This window comes from Schistocerca gregaria, chromosome 1, assembly GCF_023897955.1.
Source record: "Schistocerca gregaria isolate iqSchGreg1 chromosome 1, iqSchGreg1.2, whole genome shotgun sequence".
Classification (NCBI taxonomy): Eukaryota; Metazoa; Arthropoda; class Insecta; order Orthoptera; family Acrididae; genus Schistocerca; species Schistocerca gregaria.
Genome location: NC_064920.1, coordinates 349,730,176 through 349,755,284, shown reverse-complemented (window position 1 = coordinate 349,755,284; position 25,109 = coordinate 349,730,176). Strand labels below are relative to the sequence as shown.

Genomic DNA, 25,109 nt, shown 5'->3' with positions numbered 1-25,109 from the left:
GAGGTCTCTTCGGGGAAGAGGAAATGTCTGAAGACATGACACATGAAGAATTGGGTATCGATATGAAAGATTTTGTGGAGCGAGTATTAAAGTTTAACAGAAATTCGGAAAACTTAGTATCATATAAGGCGGAAGGCGTAGGTGACATTAAAAAGGGATTTCTATAATCAGTGGGGGAAGCGGGAATCAAACCACTACTGCAGTTGGTTTATAGAGTCATTGAGGCGCGAGGTGCACCATCAGACTTTCGAGAAAATACCATCCACGCGGCCCCAAAGGTAGCAAGAGTTGATAAGTGGAAAAATTACAATACAATCAGCTTGACATCTCTTGCATAAAGTTACTGATAAGAATAACAGACTTTACAAAAGAACAGAAAAGAAAATTGACGATCTCTTAGGAGACTATCTGTTTAGTTTTAGGAAAGGTAAAGGCGTATGACAGACAGTTATGACGTTTCTCTCCATAATGGAGACAGTATTTAAGAAAAAATCAAGACACGTTAATACGATTTGTCGACCAAGGAAAAATCGTTCGATGTAAAACGGTGTGATTTCGCCGAAAGTCTCAGAAAATGGGTGTAAGTTATAGGACACCGAGTAATTAATGATATGTATCAGAACGGATTAGAATTCAGATTAAAATATGTTCAGAAAACAATTACAGACGTTGGGCTCATGTGATACTTTGATGGGTTATTACAGTAGAGGAAGGCGTGGCTAGCCGCATCGAATCTGTCAGAGGATTGACTGAACGATGACAGTGAATCCATCATTCATTTGATTTTTGTGGAATTAAGTCTACTTTTCATGTGATTTTTCCAGCTTCGTCAAGTTCTGCTTAATGTCTTTCCTCTATCTATGTGTTCTCACAATTTTTACCATGGTAGACGGAAGATGACGCTGGGAACCGAACTGGAAGTGTTTTATTTTTATTATATTTCATATTCAGCCCATCACGTATGTTTAACCACCTTTAATAGACATCGTTAATTAATGGATGGTACGAATGTGGGTGTAATTGCAATCAATTGCACATGGCTTCAGCTTTAATTTCGAGGCTGGCTGGAAACGCCAGTCCGGCAGCACAACATCTGAGCGCGCTTTCTTAAACATGACGCTTTGCAATTGGTTCGTTCAGATCTACGCACAAGACACGACGTATTTCAATTGTTAGACATTGAAACCATGGAAAATTCTGAGCGTGGGAAAAAAGCGTCGTCTTTCCTGTCTTTTGATTGGAGGAGATGCTTGACACCGCTGAAAAATTCGTCTTACAGTCTGGTCAGTTCATCCCCTCAGAGGCGAGGCAGGTTGGATTTTGTACATAGTCAGTAGCAGCCAGGCGCTCTTCTGGGGTCAGGTGAGTAAGAAGTGTCACTTATGTGTACTCTTTCAAAGGAACCATCCCGGTATTTGCCTCAAGCGATTTAGTGAAATCACGGTAAGTCTAAATCTGGATTTCCGGACAAGGATTTGAACCGTCGTCCTCCCGACTGTGAATCTATTTTGTTAAGCACTGCGCTATCTTGCTCGATGAGATAGTTCAGTTTCTTTCGAGTTAGGATTCCCTGTGATTTGAAAAGTCAGTCGTTAGGAGCAGTACGGAATTCGTCTAAGTAGATTTAGATGGGGTCGATTTTGAGCTATATCCGGTCACGATTCAAGCCACGCATCGAGTTTCTTTTCGCTTTGACGACTCCGGACAAAGACGAATTTCGCCTTCGGTTATGGCGTGAATGAACAGTTGAGCGTCCATGTTAAGTTCCTCAGTAAATCCAATCCTCAATGAATAACGACTTCGACCATCAGTTCCCCTTTACTAAAACCCACCAATAGGAATTTATATAAAACCCGATTTTGAATAAGCATAGTTCGTTAAGCTTTTCGCCATTGCGCTTGCAAGCACAACATTGCCCCTCATGTGGTCATTAACCTCGTGTACCATGTAAGAGAAAGATACCAGGAAGCAATTGGTAGAGGTAAACCCCTGGTCGGTCGATCTGAATTTTCATTGCGCTGTTTCTTGATGATAGGTTGGGTTGTTTGGGGAAGGAGACCAGACAGCGAGGTCATCGGTCTCATCGGATTAGGGAAGGACGGGGAAGGAATTCGGCCGTGCCCTTTGAAAGGAACCGTCCCGGCATTTGCCTGGAGCGATTTAGGGGAATCACGGAAAACCTAAATCTGGATGGCCGGACGCAGGATTGAACCGTCGTCCTCCCGAATGCGTGTCCAGTGTCTAACCACTGCGCCACCTCGCTCGGGCTTGATGATAGGATACAGGGCTAAATTCAATCAATGTCTATGTGACTTCAGATGTCTTTTCATTCAGAACAGTTTAAAGAATAATGAGCACTGTTTTTTTTTTTCGGCAGGAAGCTCACGGCTACAAGAAACCGATGTCATGTTTCAAAAGAGTGTTCCACGGAATTAGTAGTTAACAATATTTAGAAGTTTTTGATAGTTGATAACAGTGGGCGCCTTTTATGTTGACTGAAAAAAATCGAGATGGTTTCGCTTGCGAAATACGCAAATAAACATTTAAATATATCATATCAAGATGAAAACGACCCTGTGACAATAACATACAAATGGAATCACATAAAACACATTTTGTTTAAAATCAGACAATGTAGGATGACTCAAAATGCGTATAGCGATCCAAACGGCTATAGCTGTGTAGTGCATAGCAATAAATCAATGATAATTAAGGAAGACGTAGAAGAAGACTTAAAGTTTCCATCACTATGCAGGAACAGTAAATTGGAAGCGAGGCTCACGGAAAGTTAATGTGTTGTGTGAGATGTCAGCACAACACTGTACCGTTTATTTTTCTTCATTGTACTCATTGTTTCAACAACATTCACCTGGATAGCTTGATTCGGTTTCCACGGATTACATCTTCCAGCAAGATGGAGCACCCCCCATATTGGGGTGTGGACATTCGCACATTTCAAAATCAGCCTCTTCCAAACTGTTGGATCGATTGTGTGGACATGGATCGGTAGAAGCTAGATATAGAGGAGAATTGCTGAAATTCGGTAGCAGGAGGAACAGGACTTCTTGTCATGTGAATACAGGATTATAAATACAAAATCAAGTAGGGTCAATGAAGGAGTAGGTTTAATAGTAAATAAGAAGATAGGAATGAGGGTAAGCTCTTACGAACAGCATAGTGAACGCATTATTGTAGCCAAGATAGATGCAAACTCCACACCCACAGCATTAGTACCAGTTTATATGCCAACTAGCTCCGCAAATGATGAAGAGATTGAAGAAATGAATGAAAAATAAAAGAATTTACTCAGATAGTTAAGAGAGAAGAAAATTTAATAGTGTTGACGACTGGAATTCGACAGTAGGTACAGCAAGATAAGGAAACACAGTAGGTGAATATGGACTGTGGGAAAGGAATGAAAGACGAAGCCGCCTGGTAAAGTTTTCCACAGAGCATAATTTAATCATTGCTAACACTTGGTTTCAGAATCGTAAAAGAGGGCTGTTTGTATGAAGGAGAGCTTTAGGAACCAGGTTTTAAATTGTAAAATATAATCAGAAGCAGATGTGGACTGTGACCACAATTTACTGGTTATGAACTGTAGATTAAAACTGAAGAAATTGGAAAAAAATGGGAAATTAAGGAGATGGGACCTGGATAAGACGAAAGAATCAGACATTGATAAAGTTTCAGAGAGAGCATTAGGCAACGGCTGAATAGACCAAGGGAAAGGACTACAGTAGAAGACGAATGGGTAGCTTTTAAGAGATGAAATAGTGGAGGCAGCAGAGGATCAAATAGGTAAAAAGATAAGGCCTAGTAGAAATCCTTGGATAGTGCAAGAGATATTGAATTTAACTGATGAAAGGATAAAATGTAATAACGCAGCAAATGAAGCAGGCTGAAGGGAATACAAACATTTAAAAAATCAGATTGATAGGAAGTGCAAAATGGCTAAGCAAGCATGGCTAGAGGGCAAGTGTAAGGATTTAGAAGCAAATTTCATTAGGGGTAAAAAAGATGCTGCCTACAGGAAAATTAAAGCGGCCTTTGGGGAAAAGAGAAGCAGTTGTATGAGTATCAAGAGCCCAGATGGAAGACCAGTCCTAAGCAAAGAAGGGAAAGCAGGAAGGTGGAGAGAGTATATAGAGGGTCTGTACAATGAAGATGTATTTGAGGACAATATTATGGAAATGGAAGAGGACGTAGATGGAGATGAAATGGGAGATATGATACTGCGTGAAAAATTTGACGGAGCACAGAAAGAGTTAAATCGAAACAAGGCTCCGGGAATAGACAACATTCCGTTAGATCTATTGATAGCCTTGGGAGAGCTAGTCATGACAAAACTCTTGAATTTGGTGAGAAAGATGTACGAGAGAGGTGAAATAGCTCCATATTTAAAGAAGAATATAATAATTCCAATTCTGAAGAAACCAGGTTTTGCCAGTTGTGAAAACAGCCGAAATATCATCAGGATACCTTCCAGTCAGAAAGCTGTTGCACTCAGCGACTGTTATATTGACTTGTATTCAATGAACTGTGGATGAAGTTCGACCAACAGGTATTATATGCATTGAGCGAAAATAATAGTGCATTGAGAATGGTTAACTTCTATTCGAAATATAGATCTGCACAATAAAATTTAAAGAGGACGACTGATCGCTGCAAGCTATAATTTACAAGCCGAAATATCAGTCTAATAACTCACGGTTGCAAAATTTTGTACAGAAGGATGGAAAATCTGGTTGAAGCCGACCTCAGGAAAATCAATTTGGATTGTGGAGAAATGTAGGAATATACAAGGCAATACTGAATTTACGATTTATCTTAGAAGTTAGGTTACGGAAAGACATATCTACGCTTATAGCGTTTGTAGACCTAGAGAACATTTTTGAGCCAACTTGCACAGAAAATAGACGACAGTAATGAGACGAGGGGCATGAAAGGGAAGCAGTGGTTGAGATGGAAGCGAGATAGGTTTGTAGCATATCCGCAATGTTATTCAATCTGTACATTGAACAAGCAAATAAAAAATTTGGAATATGAATTAAAGTACGTGGAAAAGAAATAGAAATTTTGAGGTTTGCCGGTAACAGTGTAATTCTGTCAGAGACAGCAAAGGACTCGGACGAGCAGTTGAACGGAATGAACATTGTCTTGAAAGGAGGATATAAGACGAACATCAACAAAAGCAAAACAAGGATAATGGAATGTAAATCAAGTGATACTGAGGGAATTAGATCAGGAAACGATACACTTAATTTAGTGGACGAATTTTCCTATTTGGGTAGCAAAATAACTGATGATGGCAGAAGTAGAGAGGATATTAAAATGTAGACTGGCAATGGCAGGAAAAGCATTTCTGAAGAAGAGAAATTTGTTAACATCGAATATACCAGTAGACTGAAGTGGTACGAAGTCCTTTCTGAAAGTATTTGTATTGACTATAGCCATGTATGGAAGTGAAACATGGACGATAAACAGTTTAGACATTGGAAATGTGGTGCTACACAGATATGTTGAAGATTAGATAAGTAGATCACGTACCTAATGAGGAGGTACTGATTAGAATTGGGGAGACATGAAATTTATGGTACAAGTTGCCCAAAAGATAGGACCAGTTGATAGGACGCATCCGAGACATCAAGCGATCACCAACTTAATATTTAATATTGAAGGGAAATGTGTGTGTGTGGCGGAGGGGGGAAGTCGTGGAGGGAGACCAAGAGATGGTTATAGGAAGCAGACTCAGAAGATTCAGAAGGTTGTGGTTTCAATGGTTAGTCGGAGAGGAGGAGGCTCGCACAGGATGGAGTATCTTGAAGAGCTGCATCAAACCAATCTTCTGGCTGAAGACCACAGCAACAACATGTGTAAGACATTGCGTGTGTGCCTCCTTTGTCAAAAATAATTTAGGAACTCAAAGTGCTCATTTCTAAGGCGCTCACAGCAGTGATTCCACTACATGCTTCAGAATTTATAGCGGAAAATGGATTATCGCTTAGCCGTTATCTCTGTCGCCAATAGGAGACTTACCTATGAAGTACTGGGTTGGTGCATAAGTTCGTAGCGGTTCGCCACAAGTTTAACGAACACAGTCTGCCAACGCTGGGATAACTTTTCGACTAGGAGACTGTAAAAATCACGTGGTTTTGAGGCGAAAAACTCGTCGAGCCGAGTTCGGAGCGCGTTTTCTTGTGAAAAGTTAGTTCATTAAAGGTTGTTCGTTAGAAAGCAGAAAGGATAAAGTATGGGGGTGCATGATCTGATGAATAAGGTGGGGGAGGAATGAATTCCCAACACAACTCCTGAGTATGTTTTCGTCAATACTGCAGAAGGCGGGCTAGCGCTATAGCGGACTAGCATCACTTCACGCAGTCTTCCTGGTCGCTGTTCTGGGAATGCGCTTGCAAGAGTCTCAGTTGCTGACAATAAATGCCAGAAGTGATGGCTACACCTCGGGGAAGCAATTCGTAGTATGCCAGGCCATCGTTGGTCCACGAGATGCATAACAGTATCTTTTGTGGATGGTGCAGGTGTTTGTGCGGGAAGTTGTTGCCCCATTTGGGCTCAACCATTCCTTTCTCTTCGTCGTGTCGGCACAAGGACACCAGTTCTCGTTACCGGTAACCATACAGAATGGGAGTGGTCGGTGCTGCTCACGAGCCAATTGATGACGAACAAGTAGAGATATACATATGTTACTTCAAACCGTCTTGATTGCAAATATTTTTATTCATATGATCGGTTTCGGTTCATTCAGAACCATCTTCAGATCTGTAAAAATAATTATACTAATTTACTATTTCACGGAAGCAAATCTTTTTCATCCTATCTAATCAACATCAAATGTACCAGAGCGTACCTGATATTTCAGTTACAGGAGTAACCCGTCCAAATACAGCAGTTTTCACACGCTACGTCACATAAAATTGGTTGGCAGAGTGCACGTCATTTATATTAATTATAACACTATCACCGACGGGTGGCGTCTGGTACATTTGTTACATTCCATTTGCACATACTATATTCTGTAGATCTTTTTTTTATTAATTAAAAATACTTAATTAAAATATGTAGATGTCAAGGTTAAAATCTGTACTTGTCAGCATTAATAAAAAACAGTAAAATTATCATTTTTATACGATATAAAAAACATAGGGCGATTTATATGTCTATGGTGCTGGTGTGAACTTGTTTTCCTCTACGGTCTGCTTCCGTATTTCCCGCCATTTCGGTGTTGTGCCGCGGTCCGCTCAGTCGTCTGACGTCCATCGCCGCGGGCAAGAGGGCCGCACAGGAGGGCCCCGTCAACGACGCCAGGCACTGCACGCGTCTTCCGGCTTCTCCACCGCGCACCATCTCTCATCCCTCGGGCTGGATCTCCACACGCAACAGTTGTCATCTTAGTATGTCGTCATAAATGCTAAAATAGGCGTTATGATTGAATTCGCTTTGCTCGTTGAGGATTAAATCCGGATCTTTATTTTTGTGGGTGTATCTTTCAATTTCTTCCAAAATGTTAAGAAACCGTCCCTTATGGGCACTATGCAGAATGTCTAAATTGTGTTCAATGTTCGTGACTGAGTGCTTTGTCGCAGCCATATGCCCCCCAAAAACTGTTTTGTTTTGAGAGTAGGTGTGCTCCCTGAATCTGGTTTCAAAGTTCCTACCAGTCTGCCCTATATATTGTTTACAGCAGTCATTAAATTTGATCTTATATCCACCTGAATCCTGAAATTTATTCCTACTATCACATATTCTATGCCGGAGCTTCAATTTTAACGTGTTATTTGTTCGGAACCCTATTTTAACGTCGGATTTACGAAAGCATCTTTCAATTTTATCTGTAATTCTTCCATTGTAAGTGAGAGCTACATATTTTTCTTGTTGTTCCTCTTAACTGCTACTTGACTTCCTTTTATTTGTTCCATTTGCCTCTTCTTTATCTTCCTATAAATATTCATCACCTGCTTACACGTATATCCGTTCGCTACGGCCACTTGTTTTAAAACACTTAACTCCTTTTCTACTTCCTGTTGGCTTAGTGGCAATCTTAGTAGCCTGTATACCATCGAAGTAAAATATGCCCATTTGTATTGCGGTGGGTGACAAGAGCTCTCATTGATAACGAGATCTGTACACGTAGGTTTTCTGAATATGCTAAATTCATGCTTGCCATCTTTCTTTATTAGTGTTAAATCTAAGTAATCTATACGGTTGTTTTCTTCAAATTCCATAGATTACTTAGATAAGTCACCTACTTGCTCTTTCTGTTTATTTACGTCTTCCGTAAATGTCGCTACTCGGGATTCAGTATTGACACTGTTCGTATTGTTGTGTTAGGTTATTTATTCTGTCATTTGGTACGGATTCCTCGATTCTTTCAAATATTTCTTCCTTATCGTGTGCACGTTGAAGATTTAACTCTGAAAATTTTTGTACTATCACGCGATCTCTTTCTTCCTGTTCTCTATCCTGTTCCTTTTGTCTAATTTCTATTGAAATTAATCTATTATTGTGAGCATTCAAAATCGGTTGTACTTCTTCTCTTATTTCTTTCTTTAATTCATTTTTAATGTTTTTAAAACATATCCCTATTCGTGAGTCTAACCGTGTTTCCATTTTCCCATATCAGTTTCTAACCGTGTTGCCAATGTTCCCATATCAGTTTGTAACCGAGATACCAATGTTCCCATCTCTGTTTTTAATTCAGATCCTAACTGTGATCCCAAATTTAATATTGCACTCATCAACTGCTCCATATCAACTGGTTCGAAATTCTTTTCACCCCTAACATTTCCCGTAAAAGTAACTTCCATAGTCATAGCTGTAAAGCTATATGTATTCGATACTATTCCAGAATCTTCTGTCGTTAATCTCGTATTCTGAAAATTTTTTTATTGTGAAAAATTTTGAACTGGTTTCGGACTATTTTCCCGGCTTATTAAATTGTTTTCTACTTCGATATTCATCATACTGTTTTCCTGTTTGGCGAGTTCGCCATGTCAACAATTTCGTCATTCTGACTATCCATCATTTTTGCCTTTTTCATCGATCGCGTAATCATTTACAAAACATCCTAAACTCGTCACTATACGAAAATTACACACTATATAACACTATATCACCAACAATACCATCCACACGAAATGCTTCCCGACAAACACGATTAACGAACAATTAAAACCTTCACAATTGCACAAAATTGTCAGGCTCGTATTCGACTCATCAAAATTAAATTCGACAAATATACCATCAGAAGAATGATAAGAGACCTACAAATGTTCAATTACAAAATCTATACGTGCAATATAGACTACAATTACTAAACTGCAAATTACTACAACAATACTACGGTCTGCTATTTTTACAATCAAAAGAATTCCAAGGGACGATCCGAAGCAGCGGTAGCCACGTACATGGGGGCTTAATTAAAAAAATAAATGTAAAAATTTTAGTTGCTGTGTGACCGGTTACGAAGTCTCGTACCCGTTTGGCCCTGACTAGCATTAGCACGCAATCTGACAGCATGAAATAAAAATAAAGAATGACAAGAAATTTCCATTAACACAATTGATTAATTAAGTCCCCTGCAACTATAAAGCTACGAAACAACAAGCACAAGTGTAATTGTTCTGTGTGTGGTAGTACGACTCAACGTACATGTATCTGGCTCGGTTCTTCCTCAATACGACAAAATATTTTAAACACCATTTACAATTAACTAATTGAAAAATCAGAAATACCATAACTGCACATAGAAACCAGAATTACAAGTCTAATACATGAACACAAGCCAGATGCTTTGTTGTCTGAGCCTGTGACCAAGAGGCATTGTCATTAAAGAAATCTGTAATATTTTTTTTTACCTTAATATATATTGACGAAAAATGCAATGTGATAATTGCAACATCTTCCATCTATACATTACACCAACCGCACAGCATCTACTCTCTCGCATAACAGAACAACAACTGCACTCGACGTCCTCTGAACTACTACTGCCCAGTGGAGCCGGCGGAATAATAATCTTTGGCGCAATCTCTGGCGCTGTAACTCAGTGTAGCCACCTTTCACAGCTTGGAGAAATTGCTGCTGTGACATAAAAGTAACTGAGTTTTTGACGGAAGCTGATTTTTGATAGCAGTTTATTTTATCGGACTAGTTTCGGACAAGAAGACAAATACTTCTTATATTATGTTTTTTATAGTGTATAATGAAGTGGACAGGAGCTGCCAAGGGCCCGCTGCCCGACAGATCCATATACTACTAAAGTGGCAGAACACTTTGTGATGTTACAAAATAAAAGTGAGGTTGTTATTCCATGGAAAATTTGGGATTTGAGATTTCGCTTACTGTTTTATCAATCACAATATGCATAAGAATCATGGCTTGACCATTGTCATAAAATATTGCATTATGAAATGTGAATATTTTTTTACTTGCAGTTTCGCTTGGCTTGAAACAGTCACAGCTAGCGTGCTATTGATTAAGAAATTGCATTATCGTCTTTCTAATTACTTCATGATGGTAGATACGATCATACCCAGTTGTGAAATTATTGTTATGACAAAACAATTTCCTAAGGGACCAGAAAGTTCTTAAGGGCGCAAAAACAACTGTAACATCACACAAAAGGGAATTTCAATATTAAAGCTGACGCAAGATGACGATAAAACAGTTTTCTTTTTATCTATGTAACACGCGCATTGAACTGCTGATCTTAGCAAAATGTATGATTAAAATGAAAATAATACTGAGGAGATGATAGGAATGAGCATTGCTAAATGATTCAGTATTCCCAGAACAAATATTTATTATAGCTAAAACATGTATCGTACCTTAAGCTTAATACTACAATGCCGGTAGATTTTTATGTCCGTATCATGTCCATTGAGCGCTCTTTTATATAGCCATTGTCCTTTTGAGTCACCCGCGCGTCGTCACGATAAGTTATAACAGATCTTCTTACACTTCACTCAAACTTAGACGGAACATGTTTTTATTTATTTAGTAAAAAATTAGATCAGACCGCCACAAATCTGCGTCCGTCTTATTTAAGAAAAAACAGTACAAGTCCTTTAGCGCTCAAGACTTCATTTGTTCTCCAACGAACAAAATAGTGAAGGATAGGATATCTATCCGTATTTTTCTGTTTATATTGCCGCCCAAAGACGACGAATTACATTATTTAGAAAATTCCACCGTCGCTATGCGACGCCTTATTATACATTAATCATTATTTATAAATAAGTGTTTACCTTCTGGCTGAAAATATTAACTACTCGTATTTGCTGTTTTAATGTAGTCAAAAATTGCGAATATCACACCTTACACTAAGCTGTAACCTACTCAATGTGCCGAGATGCCGTTTTCCGTCACGTACTCGAAACACATCGAGCTAGGTGACGCAGTTGTTAGCACACTGGGCTCGCATTCTGGACGATGACGGTTAAAACCCGCATCCCGCCGTACTGATTTAGTTTTCTGTGATTTCCCTAAATCGTTTCAGGCAAATGCTGCGATGGTTTCTTTGAAAGGGCACGGCCGATTTCTTCCGCATCCTTCCCTAATCCGGTGGGCCCGATGACCTCGATGTTTGGTCTCCTCCCCCAAAATCACTCAACCAACCAACTCGAAATACGACAGCAGCGCGTGGGAATGGTAAGAGGTCACTGTTTCAGAGGCCGGTTCGTAGTTTAGCTGATTCGCCAGCACTAGGGACGTGCAACTGTCCGGTAACAAGTGTCGGGCCGGCTGCTGTTGGAATGACGTTATGATTTCGTTTGCCGTCGCGGTCATCTTGCGGCCACTGTGGCGCTGCTACTGTTTTCCATGGCAGCTCCCAAAATTTATTGGCGGCCCCACAGTATTGTTTTATGACTTTTTGGCTTTCTGTATCATCATTATGTGACTTGCCTTATATGTACTACTTTCTAGCGTATTCTAAACACGATCTTTCATTGTAATCATATAATAATACGATTGTGTAATGCATACGCGAATATACATACAATCAGAATAAGAAACTTTTATGAGAATACGCAGCTGCCAGTGGCGACTGGTGTACATGCAACGACCATCATTTTTTTCTTTACTATGGGCTATATATAATGTTTCTTCTAGGTTGTATTATCTCTGTATTTACATGAACAGCAACTGGTACAGGCAAGTGCATATTCTCGTAAAAAATTTCTTGCAAAACATCGCATTGGCACACGCTATAAAAGAGTACAGACGAGGGCTATTCGGAAAGTAAGACCCAATCGTCGTGAAATGGAAACCAGAAGAAAAATCAAAAGTGTTTTATTTGCAACAGTTAGCTACACCTTGCAGCTACTTCTCTACATAGTCGCCACTCCGACTGCGACATTTGTCGTAGCATTGTACCAGCTTTCCAATAGTCTTTTGTATACTGCTGCCGAGTACCGTGCACCTGTCTGGTTGGAAAGTGTACATGTGAAGAAGGCAGACACAGAACTGAACGACACAATGCGCTGCATTACTGGTTCCATCAAATCAACTCAATGCCACTGGTTACCTGTACTGAGTCACATCCCTCCACCTCACTTAAGGCGGAAACAAGCTCTACTGAGGGAGGCCAGGAATTCTGTCATCCGCCACAGCAAAGTGTTGCGATCAAGAAGACCATCAAGTGTTTCTACAGGACAACTCATAGCGGATGGTTTTCATCTAAATGAAATCTGGAAGCATGAATGGTCAACAAAAACATTGGGAACAAGAGTCTATCACCTTGATCCCACAAAGAAGCCAAAAGGTTTTCACCTACCGAGGAACCTCTGGTGTCGCCTCAACAGGTTAAGGACTGGACATGGTTGTTGTAGCTACTTCAGGTACAAATAGGGCTGGATCAGTTCACCATTGTGTGAATGTAATCAAGAAGAGGAGACAACTGAACGTCTACTCCAACGCTGTCCACTTCATTAATACCATGGAATTCCCGACGGCTTGTTCAGTCTCACACCCAGCTTAAGTAATTGGTTGAAAAACACGGACTTTAAGGTTTAATCTTGTCTTATATCATATGTATATTGTATAAAATCACTTGTCTTATATGAACTGTATATTGTATAAAATCACCATACGATTAAATAAATAAATTGTACAAGGCAGTTGCCTGTGCTTTCTGCCAATTCTCTACGCTGATCTGCAGCTTTTTTTCTGTGCCAAAATGCTTCATAGCCAGCGGTTCATGTGAGCAGAGAACAAAATCAGAGTCAGCCATATCCGGGCTGTATTGAGAGTGATCAAACACTTCCCATCGGAAACGCTGGGGAGCCTCCTCGTTGCTTCCACAGTGCGCGGCCGAGACTGTCACGTAAAAGGAAATGCTTAACAGTTACGTTATTTTAGGTTGCCTGAAATCAAGCGATATCTCTCACAGACTTTCATACCTCTCGGGAGACACCATTTTCTAGGCATCTTTACGTGTTCTTTATGCGCTGAGAACTGAAAACAGCAACGTGACGCGATCAACGGACATGCTAGAGACACTGCCCGACACATCTTCACTGAGGCTTCACCTTACTTTCAGAATAATCCTCGTATAAGACAAGTTTTGATAATATGGGAAACCACATATCCGTAAAACGCTATATAGTAAACAACATACTGTAAGAAGTAAACCTAACCGAATACCTACGCGTATTAGCACCCCGCTTCCGTGAATCAGGGAATCGCCCTGGTCCCGGATCGAATCCGCCCGACAAATTAAAGATGACCGCCTGAGGATATTAGGAGGCTTCCGGCAGCCGGTAAGGTGAATAACACGCTTCTGCCCATGTCTCATCTGAATCACACGATTCGAAGCATTTAGAAAACGTAATTACACTTTCGTACGGGATAACACAATACGGGTACACAAATTCCGTCCGGTGAGGGGGGGGGGGGGGGGGGAGGTTGCGACAGGAACGACAGCCAGCCATTAATGTCAAAGACAACAATTAACAAATCGAGACCGTCAAGATACGGGAGTCAGGCCAGGAAAAGGGAGTTTTGTCTTCTATAATACAGACGCAGTTGATGAAGATCTGTAGAAAACTGGCCTGGCTTACCGTGGGTGAGTGAAATACAGTTTAATTCTTACTGTAAAGTTAATAATGCCTGTTATTAAGACTGATAACAGAAGCGTACCGATTTTATTCGTGGTATATGTAGTACCAAGAGTACAATTAGTAGTTGAGTTATTGGTTAAGGGGAGTAATAGTAGCAGAAAGTAGTAGTACTAGAAAGTAGTTTCTTTGCCTTTTTGTTTCTTTGCTGCAGTATTAGATTTATTACCTACTATTGTTGTCATATTAGGATCTTTCTGCATTAGTACTTACAAACAATTCCAAAAAGATCCTAATGTTAAAACAATACTACCTAAAAATCTAATACTGCAACATAGCAGTACCACATACAAATGCTTTATTTGCATCTTCCTCCAAAACTCATTCATTTACTTAGACTAAACTCTTTTCCTATCATTTGATCATTTCACACCAGTTGTTTTTCTGTTTGCTTGAACTTCCTGAAAACTTTGTATTTCTTGACTTCTGGTCTGAATTTGTCTTTGTCGAATAAGGCCTCCTGTTCAATCTGCAGTTCAAATAAGTCCTTTTTCGTCATGCCTCTTCTCTCATTTTCTTTATCTGTTTTTCTGTTTTGGAAGAATGTGTCGATCTTCTATGTTAATATTTCTGCCTTCATTCTCTCTAGATGTCCATGGAGTATAACAAGTCTTTTTCTGATCTTGTCCGCTTTTTAGGGCAGAGTGAGTATATTTTCTTATTTGGTCTTAAAACCCAGTTGCCATGTATTTCTTGATTGGACCTAATATTTCTCGCACGAGTCTTCTTTCTGTCTTTTCCAAGTCTTGTAACGTCCTTTTGCATCCGTAGAAAAATTTTCACACTATATTATCATGCCTTAATTTAACTTCTTCAGATTTTTTTTGTATTGTTCATGTACGCTATTTTGAATTTTTTCAGTTCTGATTTTAATTCCTTCTGTTTCTCTCATTATGTTCATATTCTCATCCAGATATTTAAAGTTGTCCGCTTTCTTGATGTTACCGTATTTGGTTTTTAAAATTCTTGATGACTTACTTCCATTGCTCGTGTTTTCTGTCTTTTAAAACGATATTCCTAGAGCTATCTTCTAAGATGTTTACTTCAGAACTTCACGTTTTTTTTTTCATTCTCTGAGGTTGCACATATTATTACGATATCTTCTGAAAAGTCCAAACGATTTGTTGCTTCTGCAGACTACTGAAGTTCATATAGTTATTAACTTTTTCCTTCCTCTATTTTTTATTCTCTTATAATTTTTCCATCACACAGTTGAATTATGATGATGACAAGCCGTTTCCTTGTCTGACTCCCGATATTATTAAGTCATGATTACTATGTTCTTCTTGGGAAGTTTCGACAGTGTGTTCTCCAGATCTTCCCATAAGTTTTCTATTTTGTCTCGATAATTCCTGTTGTCTGTAGAAAATGATTATGAGGCATGTTCTGAAAGTAAGTGTACAAAATTTTTATATTTTTTTAGAGAAAGTATATTTGAAAAAAATTAAATAGTATATTGTCGATACGTTGATACACATGTTGAATGTTTTTTCTCATACTCACCATCCCGTTCCATGTAGGTGGTGAGCCCTGGCACAAGCTTCTTCACGTTCTGGTAGAGGAACTCTCCTGCCACCTCTTTCCTGTAGTTTAGTGCATCTTTCTGCACGTGCTCGTCGATTGAAACTTTAATTCCACTCATGTGTGTCTTCAGGGAAGTGAAAAGATGAAAATGTAAATGGCGCCAAGTCAGGGGAATACAGGGGTTTGTTCATACATCCCAACCAAACGAGTGCAGGTGCACCCTGATGGCAGAGGCCGTGTGAGGACGGACGTTGCCGTGCAACAAGCACATTCCGCTTGTCAACATTCCCCTCCTTTTGTTTTGAATGCTGTTTCTTTTTTAAGTAATCTCGATATTATTTTACACTGACGTCTCTACCTGAGGCAGAAATTGTAGTTTTGAATTTTGGAGATGATTAATTGGTGTGACGCCACCGTGACTATTGTCTTTTAGTCTCAGGTGTGTAACGAGTCATCCACATTTCATCTCGAGTAACAACATTGCTCGGAAAATCCTCACCTTGCAATTTAGATCGCTCAAGAAACTCGCGGTCGCTACTGATCGGATTTTTGATGTGCTGCTCTGCCAGTTGTTTTGGGACACATCTTGCGCAAAGTTCCATCGTTTCTGTGAGTGTCTCGTATAAGAGATTTCTAGAGAGTTGCGGAATCATTAGAGAAATTTCATACACTGTCAATTGGCGGTCTTCACGAACAGTTTTCTCGACTTTTTGGAACAATTCATCTCTCAAAATGGAAGGTCTTCCACTCTCTGTTCGTCATAAACATTTTTATTCAGCCTCTGCTAATCTCCCAACACCACTTAAAAACACCCGTTCTATTCGTAACACCTTCACCATAAACCGTTTTTATTCGCGAAAGATTTCTGTAGATGTTATTCCTTTCGCGAGTTGGAAGCGGATCAAAGAATGTAGCTCGCACTTGGTGAGGTTTCTTACCGACATATTTCACACAACTGGATATTGCAACGCGAGTTTACATACTTGCTCTGGTCAGGGGTTCACCTGCTATCGTTCAGTGGTACCAACACTCAAAAAACAAAAACCCGCAGCCATTTATGGTGACAGTATACTTACTTTCTGAACTTGCCTTGTGTTACGTACATCTTTTACTATACACATAAATGTTAGTTGTACGACCACTGTTAACTTTAAAGGGAATAGGTCGTGATTTATTCACTGTATTTATTTATATATCGTATGATTTTTAAGCACAACAGTAAATATAATACAGACAATAAAATATGTAATTTACAAATAAACATCTAATTTTTAATATAATCAACTGCTTTTTTCCTTGCTATCAGGAAATTTGCGGAAGTACCACGATAGTACCACGAAAGGTCTCGTTGGAACTATTTAACGAACGGTTTGCCTCACTGCTCCGTAATCGCAAACTGGAGTTGGAGCCTTACATCATTTATGAAGAGAGTCTATGTTTCCGGCATGCATATTGTGTTAAACATTGTCCATGTTGTGCGCTATTGGTCAAAGGCAGGAGGTTTTTTTCTTATTCAGGGCAAGCTTTGGCAACGTGGAGAGCAAGCCTTAATCCAGTCTCGTTCCCATGAGCCTTCTAGATCGAATGAAGAAATGTGCAGTTCAATGGCTGTTTTCATGGATGGTTATTTACACACATCAAAAAAAAGTTTTTCATCATCCCAGTTCCCAGAATCGGTAAAGATAGACGTTGGCTGTGGATATTGTATCACAGACACATTCCCGTTGACTGTTCAGAGATGTCACTAAAGCCCCCCAAAGGTGTAAACAACCATGAATGAGCATGGCCTATTAGACGGAGGTGGTCTGAGAGCCGATCAGTTCGAGTCATTCCACCAGGAAGGAGATACACGGCTCGTGCTGTCTGTAGTTCGATTGTGCCTAGACGGTCAATACCTTGATTCGATCGCGTCCTTTTTGTTACTTTGTGCCAGGAAGAGCTCTCAGCAAGGGAAGTATGCAGGCGTCTCGGAGTGAACCAAAGCGATGCTGATCGGACATGGAGGACATTTAGAGAGACAGGAACTGTGGAATGCCTCGCTCAGACCGTCCAAGGGATACTACTGCAGTGGATGATCGCTACCTGCGGATTGTGGCTCGGGGGAACCCTGACAGCAACGCCACCATGATGAGTAATGCTTTTCGTGCAGCCACAGGACGTCGAGTTACGACTCAAACTTTGCACAGCAGGCTGCATGATGCGCAAATTCACTCTCTGCGTCCATGGCGAGCTCCATCTTTGCATCCACGACACCAGGCAGCTCGGTACAGAGTGTCGCATATACCTTCAACCAGACAATCGTCGGAGAAGTGCTTGGAGGCAACCCGGACATGGTGAACGCCTTAGACACATTGTCCAGAGAGTGCAACAAGGTGGAGGTTCCCTACTGTTTTGGGGTGACATTATGTGGGGCCGACGTACGCCGCTGTTGGTGATGGAAGGTGCCGTAACGGCTGTACGATTCGTGAATGCCATCCTCCGACCGATAGTGCAACCATGTCGGCAGTGTATTGTTGAGACATTCGTCTTCATGGACGACAATTCGCACCTCCATCGTGCACATCGTGTGAATGACTTCCTTCAGGATAACAAAATCGCTCGACTAGAGTGGTCTGCGTTTTCTCTAGACATGAACCCTATCGAACATGCCTGGGATACATAGAAAGAGACTGTTTACGCACGACGTGACCCACCAACCACTGTGAGGTATCTGCGCCGAATGGCCTTCGAGGAGTGAGACAATCTGGACCAACAGTGCCTTCATGCACTTGTGGATAGTATGCTACGACGAATACAGGCCTACGTCAAAGCAAAGGAACGTGCTACTGGGTATTAGAAGTACCAGTGCGTACAGTAATCTGGACCACCACCTCCGAAGGTCTCGCTGTATGGTCGTACAACATGCAATGTGTTGTTTTCAGGAGCAATGAGAAGGGCGGAAATGATGTTTATGTTGATCTCTATTCCATTTCAGTGTATAGGTTCCGGAACTCTCGGAACCGAGGTGACGCAAAACGTTTTTTGATGTGTGTATATCGAAGTTTTCTTTCCAGGATAATCTCATCTTTATCGATAGAAGTTCAAATGGTTCAAATGGCTCTGAGCACTATGGGACTTAACTTTTAAGGTCATCAGTCCCCTAGAACTTAGAACTACTTAAACCTAACTAACCTAAGGACATTACACACTTCCATGCCCGAGGCAGGATTCGAACCTGCGACCGTAGCTGCCGAGCGGTTCCAGGCTGTAGCGCCTTTAACCGCTTGGCCACCGCGGCCGGCGATAGGAAGTTGCTGGCTGCTTGTACGCCTTTAAATTCACGGAGTAGAGTTGCTGTTCGTGGAAGTGGGGGCGTGATGTGGGTCAATATGGACAGCCATTCGACGGGGACTGATCTTAGTGCTCCACTTCTAATCCTCATTGCGTTGTTCAGCTGTGCGTGAGAATTTGTGTGTATATGCGCGCTATTGAGTCGTACAGGAGCACCAAATTCCGCAGCAGAGTATACTAGCCCAAGTACTGAAGCGCACAGTGTTTCAGCAGCGAAGCCCCAGGGCTTATGCAGGGTGTTGTTCCTAATTCGTATCTTCGCATTGGTGTTTTCCATATGATTCTTGTAGGACAGGGTCTGGTCGAATGTAAACCCTAGATATTTTGGATGCTGACAGTGACACCTGGAGCTGTCTATTCGCCACTCTGTTGTTCCAATGAAAGTAAGCCGTCTCTGTCTTGCTGGGGTTTGGTCTCAGTCTCCTCCTCCGAAAGTACCACTAGATAAGATGTTAAGATGGCTTCCGTTTCTTCAAAGCTGTGAAGAATTAATAAGTAGATAAGAATTTTGAAAAGCCACTTGACTGTTTACGTATAATTGGAACTGAGATTCTAAAAAACTTTGTCAACACAAGTGCTGAGTTAATTGTGTGTTGCTTAAATCGAAAATCTTGCCTCTTTTTACACTATTGTTGACTGCTTCCAAAGTAGTTCATATTTGTCGAATAATAGGCTATGGTTGTATTTGTGTTTTTATAAAATGTTTCCGTAGACTGATTAAACGTCCCTCGTGCAACAGGACTGCTGACCAACATGCTACTCTCCTAATACGACCGAGAGACAAAAATGATGAGATGCCTACTAATATCGTGTCGGACCTCCTTTTTGTCAGGCGTAGTGCAACAGCTTGAAGTGGCACGGACGCAACAAGTCGTTGGAGGTTCCTTGCAGAGATACTGAGCCATGCAGCCTCTATAGCTGACCATAATTGCGAAATTCTTGCTGGTGCAGGATTTTCTACAAGAACTAACCTCTCGATTAGATCCCATAAATGTTCGATGGGATTCATGTATGGCGATCAGGGTGACCAAATCATTCATATCGCAACGTCCAGAATATTCTTCTAACCAGTCACGAACAATTGTGGCTCGGTGACAAGGCGCCTTCCCATTCAGAAAAAATTCCATCGTTGTTTGGGAACATGGACTCCATCAACGGCTGGAAATTGACTCCAAAAAGCCGAACATAACTATTCCAAGGCGATGGTCTGTTCATCTGGACCATAGGATCCAGTACATTCCACGTGAGCACAGCTCACACCAATATGCACTATTAGCCTGCACAGTGCCTTGTTGACAACTTGGATCCATCGGCTTTTTGGGGTCAGCTTCACATTAGAAACTTATAGTCAGTTCTTACCAGCTGAAATATGGACTCATCTGTCCAAGGGACGTTTTTCCAGTCGTTTAAGGTGCAACCCAAATGGTCACGAGCTGAGGAGAGGCGCTGCAGGCGATGTCGTGCAGTTAGCAAAGGCACTCGCGTCGTTCGTCTGCTACTACAGCCCATTTACGCCCAGTTTCACCGGACTGCCTTAACGCATACGTTCGTCGCACTTTCCACATTGATTTCTGCGGTTGTTTGATGCTGCGTAGTACTAATCATTCTACGCGTACGCCGCTGCTGTCAGTCGTTAGGTGAAGGCCGTGGTGAGAGTTATTGCCTGAGATGTGGTATTCTTGACATACTGTTAACACTGTGTATCTCGTAATATTGAATTACCTAACGAATTTCGAAATGTACTGTCCCATGCGTTCAGCTTCAACTACCATTCCACGTTCATGGTTAATTCTCGTCGTACGGCCATAATGTCGGAAATCTTTTCACATGAATCATTGCAATTCAGTCCGTCACCGCTATTTGAGTGGTCAGTGCGACAAAATGTCAATCCTCAGGGCCCGGGTTCGATTCCCGGCTGGGTCTGAGATTATCTCCGGTCAGGGAATGGGTGTTGTGTGGTCCTAATCATTATCATTTCATCCCCAACGACGCGCTGGTCGCTGAAGTGGCATCAACTCGAAAGATCTGCACCCGGCGAACGGTCTATCCGACCTGAGGCGCTATCCACTCGACATTTTTTTTTCTTTTTTATTTGCAGTACAAATGATAGCTCCGCGAATGAATTGCCCTTTTATCACTCGTGTACGCGATGCTACCGCCATCTGTTTGTGTGCATATCGCTATCCCATGACTGTTGCCACCTCAGTGTATTTGCCTCTTCTTGCAGGTGGCGTCAACGGGGAAACGTGGGTTCGGGCCTGCGACAACGGAAGAAGCCGTCGGCCTGCCGCTCTGGGAAGACCTGCTGCGCAACTTCATCAGCGCTCCCGACAGGCCTTCCGGTTTTGGCCAGCTGGGGAGAGTGGGCGGCCTGTGTCGCGAGCCGTTGTCCTCACCAGACGGCGAACAACACTGACCAGCTAAGCGAGGGGGGACGTCAGCCTGCAGCGCTCTCTACGACGCACTGTTTGAACATGGTTGGTTGTGCTGGCTGTTGCCTTTCTACCACGGGACAATGATTTAATACCATCTCAGTGAAATACGAGAGTTGAAACTTTAACAGTGGCAACTATTTGTTTACAGCTCGTACAAAACAGGTACGTGTTTCAAAGTCTTACTAACCTTCAGAGCAGTCACCAGCATTGTGTATAACCCTTTGCCAGCGATGTGGAAGTCGTAGGATACTCTTAGCAGTGCCAGTTGGTTGACAGTTCGAGCGGCGCGGTCTATTGCCCGACGAATTTGTAGCAGTTCTAAGGCGAATGCCGTGAAGTGATTCCTTCAGTTTAGAAATCGAGCTGAACTTACGACGGCTCAACTCAGGCGACTGCAGTAGGTGGTATAGCACTTAGCAGCCCCATTAGTCAAACAAATCAGTAACAGCTTTCACTGTACGTGCATGAGTATTGTCCTGCAAAATGATGGTCAGGTACTGCAGAAAGTGTCATCACTTCTGTTTCTAAGCTGATCGTAGGTTGTGTTCCAAAAATGAACAGCATAGAAACAGGAGTGATGACACTTTCTGCAGGAGCTGACCGTCGTTTTGCAGGACAATGCTCAAGCACGTACAGTGCAAGCTGTTACTCATTTGTTTGACTGATGGGGCTGCTAAGTGCCGTACCACCTACTGCACTCCACTGACTTCGTGAGCTCAGCTAGATTTATAAACTGAAGGAAACACTTTACGTCATTCGCTTCAGAACTGCTACAAATTTGTCGCGCAATAGAGCGCAACGCTCGAACTGTCAACACAACTGGCACTGCTAAGAGTCTCCTACCACTTCCACATCGCTGGCAACGGGTTATACACAATGCTGGTGAATACTCTGACGGTCAGTAAAACTTTGAAACAATTACCTATTTTGTACGAGCTGTAAAGAAATAGTTGCCACTATTATAGTTCCACACCTGGTACATTGGTTGCCGTAATAACTGACACCGCAAGACATAATACTCGACAAAGCAACAGGACACTCTGACATAGCAAGAAATAACTGTGTGACGTGGGGCACAACTGCATTCCATGTCAAAGTAGCGCGTTGCTATCTCGCAACGATCCCAAAAAACGACCGATATTAACAACTTATTGAGAATGAGAAGGAGCAGAGAGTGCTGATGTAAAAGGAGACGGAATATTCGAGTTGAGAAAGCGAATTGTCTGTAAAATACATCAGGAGGGGATAATGCTGAGCGAATTGTGGATTCAACTATCTATAAACAAAGTCCGCACAATAAATACGAGGGTCGTTCAATAAAATATGCAATTCTTTTTTCTGAAGGCAAGTTGGTTTTATTCATGATTCGAGAGCGTCACTCTTTTGGCTTCAAAACCCTATTTTTCAACACTGTCTCTGTCCAATGCGATGGCGTGACGCCACGTTACAGGCAGGACCTGTATACCCCCATGATACTACTCTGCTAGTCAACGTCGGAGTCAACACCTAGCTGCATCAGTAACCTTCTCACATTTCGTGTACTGATTGCTGCAGAGTGCATCCTTCTTTGGGTAAAAGAGATGGAAGTCGGACGTTCCGAGATCGGGCCTGTAGGGTGCATGAGGAAGAAAAGTTCAATTAAGTTTTGTGAGCTAGTCTGTGGTCCGCAGACTCGTGTGAGACCTTGCGTTACCATGGAGAATGAGGCGAGGAAGACGCTGAAGCTGTTTCTTCAATTTTGTGACGGTACGGCAGTGCTCTGCTGCGTTGATCATTGCATCACGAGGGAGGACGTGGAACAGATCAACCTCTTCAGAGTCCCAGAAGACCGTCGCCATGAATTTTACGCCTGTGGGTGCGGCTTTGAACTATTTGTTCGGATGAGAGTAGGCATGGGCAAACTCGTTCATCCTTGGGCACTACTTCACTGGTGAACGCTCTTTATTGGGAACCGCTCATTTTAACTCGTTTACCGTTCATTTGTGCTTGGTATCCGGTTCTTATGAAAAACTGGTGACTGAAGATGGAAGGCGCCGAGAGAGGGTACTTGACTCCGCCCTGGAGTACAGAGTTTTTATTTATAACAGAATTCTCACACACTTATAATTTTCGTGATTCTGCAAAGCCAACTGTAGCGTTATGTGGCTCATCGCGCACGCTAAACCGCCCGCGAGTACAGACTGCTCGCCAATTGCGCAGGATTTGTTGACCGCTACGAGCAGAATAGATAAACCTGTAGTAATTAGGCAGTGAAGAAATAACAAATAAGGCAATGCAAACAACAACTTCGGAACAATAGATGACGATTGGTAGGCGACAATGAGCAGTCTAGTACTCGGGGCCGATTTTTCGTGTGTCAACCTGTACCGCTGAAATAACATTGTAGAAGTTATCATGTTCTCTTTACAAAATGTGAGACCAGACAGTCGACTATGGAACGCGGAATTCATTCGGTTGTAAGTCGGTCTGCCTTCAATAACAATGAACATGCTCTTTTACCTTGGATGAAAAAGACGGGAAATGGCCATTCGTGTGTGCCGTGCCGACTTCCTTTGCATGTGTGATAACAAAAAAAATCTTGCCTTTTTACAAGTATTTCGTCCACTGTTTATCTAAATAATGAAGTAAGCTCATATGCCGTTTTGTTACCTGAAAATGTGTATGTATTACATACTACGTAATTTTATGTAATTTACGTAATTATAAAATACATTTTAATTACCGGTCATGGGGGCTGAATAGAATACGAAAAGAACCAGAAGATCACAGTTCAAAACAGGTTTGAAACAGATCTAGAATTGGCGTGCGAAGTGAAGGAAACGAACAACAACAACTCGATACTGAACTATGTAACTATGAGCAGTCGGCAGTGAAACTGCGACGAGTGGCCACGCGAAGGACGAGTCCGGCCGAGCGAGAGCGAGACAGATGGGAACGGGACCGAGGCTGCAACGAGACCGGCCGACGTGCCGTTGCGGGAACGAGACCGACCGTTTCCCGTTCCCGGGAACTGTAAGTAGAGAGCCGCGACCGAAGTGAACTGTGAAAGACCGTTCCTTAGTATTCGTTCGTCGTTCATTCCTATCATCTTGATCAATCGTTCCTTTGGATTCGTCAGTTCGCCAACGACCCATCTCTAGACGAGAGATGGTGTGGCGCCAGCGCATGAAATGCGTTTAGCTTCCGGGTCGAGGCGGCGTGCCCGTGTTAATCAACTGTGACGATGTTCAATAAAAAAATCACGATCAGCCTCACAACGCGCGAGCAATTCCGCACATTCAGTCCTTCGTTGATCTTTACGGTCTCCTGTTAGGCGGCGAGGAACCCAGCGGATACACATCTTTCACAACACCAACTGATGGATGAGTGTGTCAGTGCTTGATTGTGACCCATCGATCACCACGAACGAGAGTGCCTGCGCGTTCCAACACTGCAGGAGCCTCAGCTGTGCGCGTTCGGCCGGCACGCGGGAGATCGGACAGGTTTGCGTCACCTTGCGATTCTGACAAAGGCCTCGCCCAACGACTCATCGTCCTTTTGTTCACTGCCAAATTTTTCCTACATATTCTGCAAAAGGCTATGCTTAGGTTTTCTGCCAACTGAAACACAATGACAGCTCTCTGCTTGGAACGCATTTTGAAGGCTAGGTTTAGCGCCACCACCGATTGGAGCTTCAGGAAAA

At 42.0% G+C, this 25,109-nt stretch overlaps 1 protein-coding gene across 2 annotated transcripts in view; it reads left to right on the top strand.

Annotated features, from left to right (window-relative positions):
• Positions 1 to 22,765, top strand: part of LOC126320756 (uncharacterized) — an 80,631-nt gene extending 57,866 nt beyond the window's left edge. For both annotated transcript variants that reach the window (XM_049994277.1, XM_049994164.1), the window contains exon 2: positions 21,220 to 22,765. In XM_049994277.1, the coding sequence (XP_049850234.1) occupies positions 21,220 to 21,408 (189 nt within the window). In that variant the 3' untranslated portion in view covers positions 21,409 to 22,765. The remainder of the gene's footprint in view (positions 1 to 21,219) is intronic.
• The last annotated feature ends 2,344 nt before the right edge of the window (positions 22,766 to 25,109 follow it).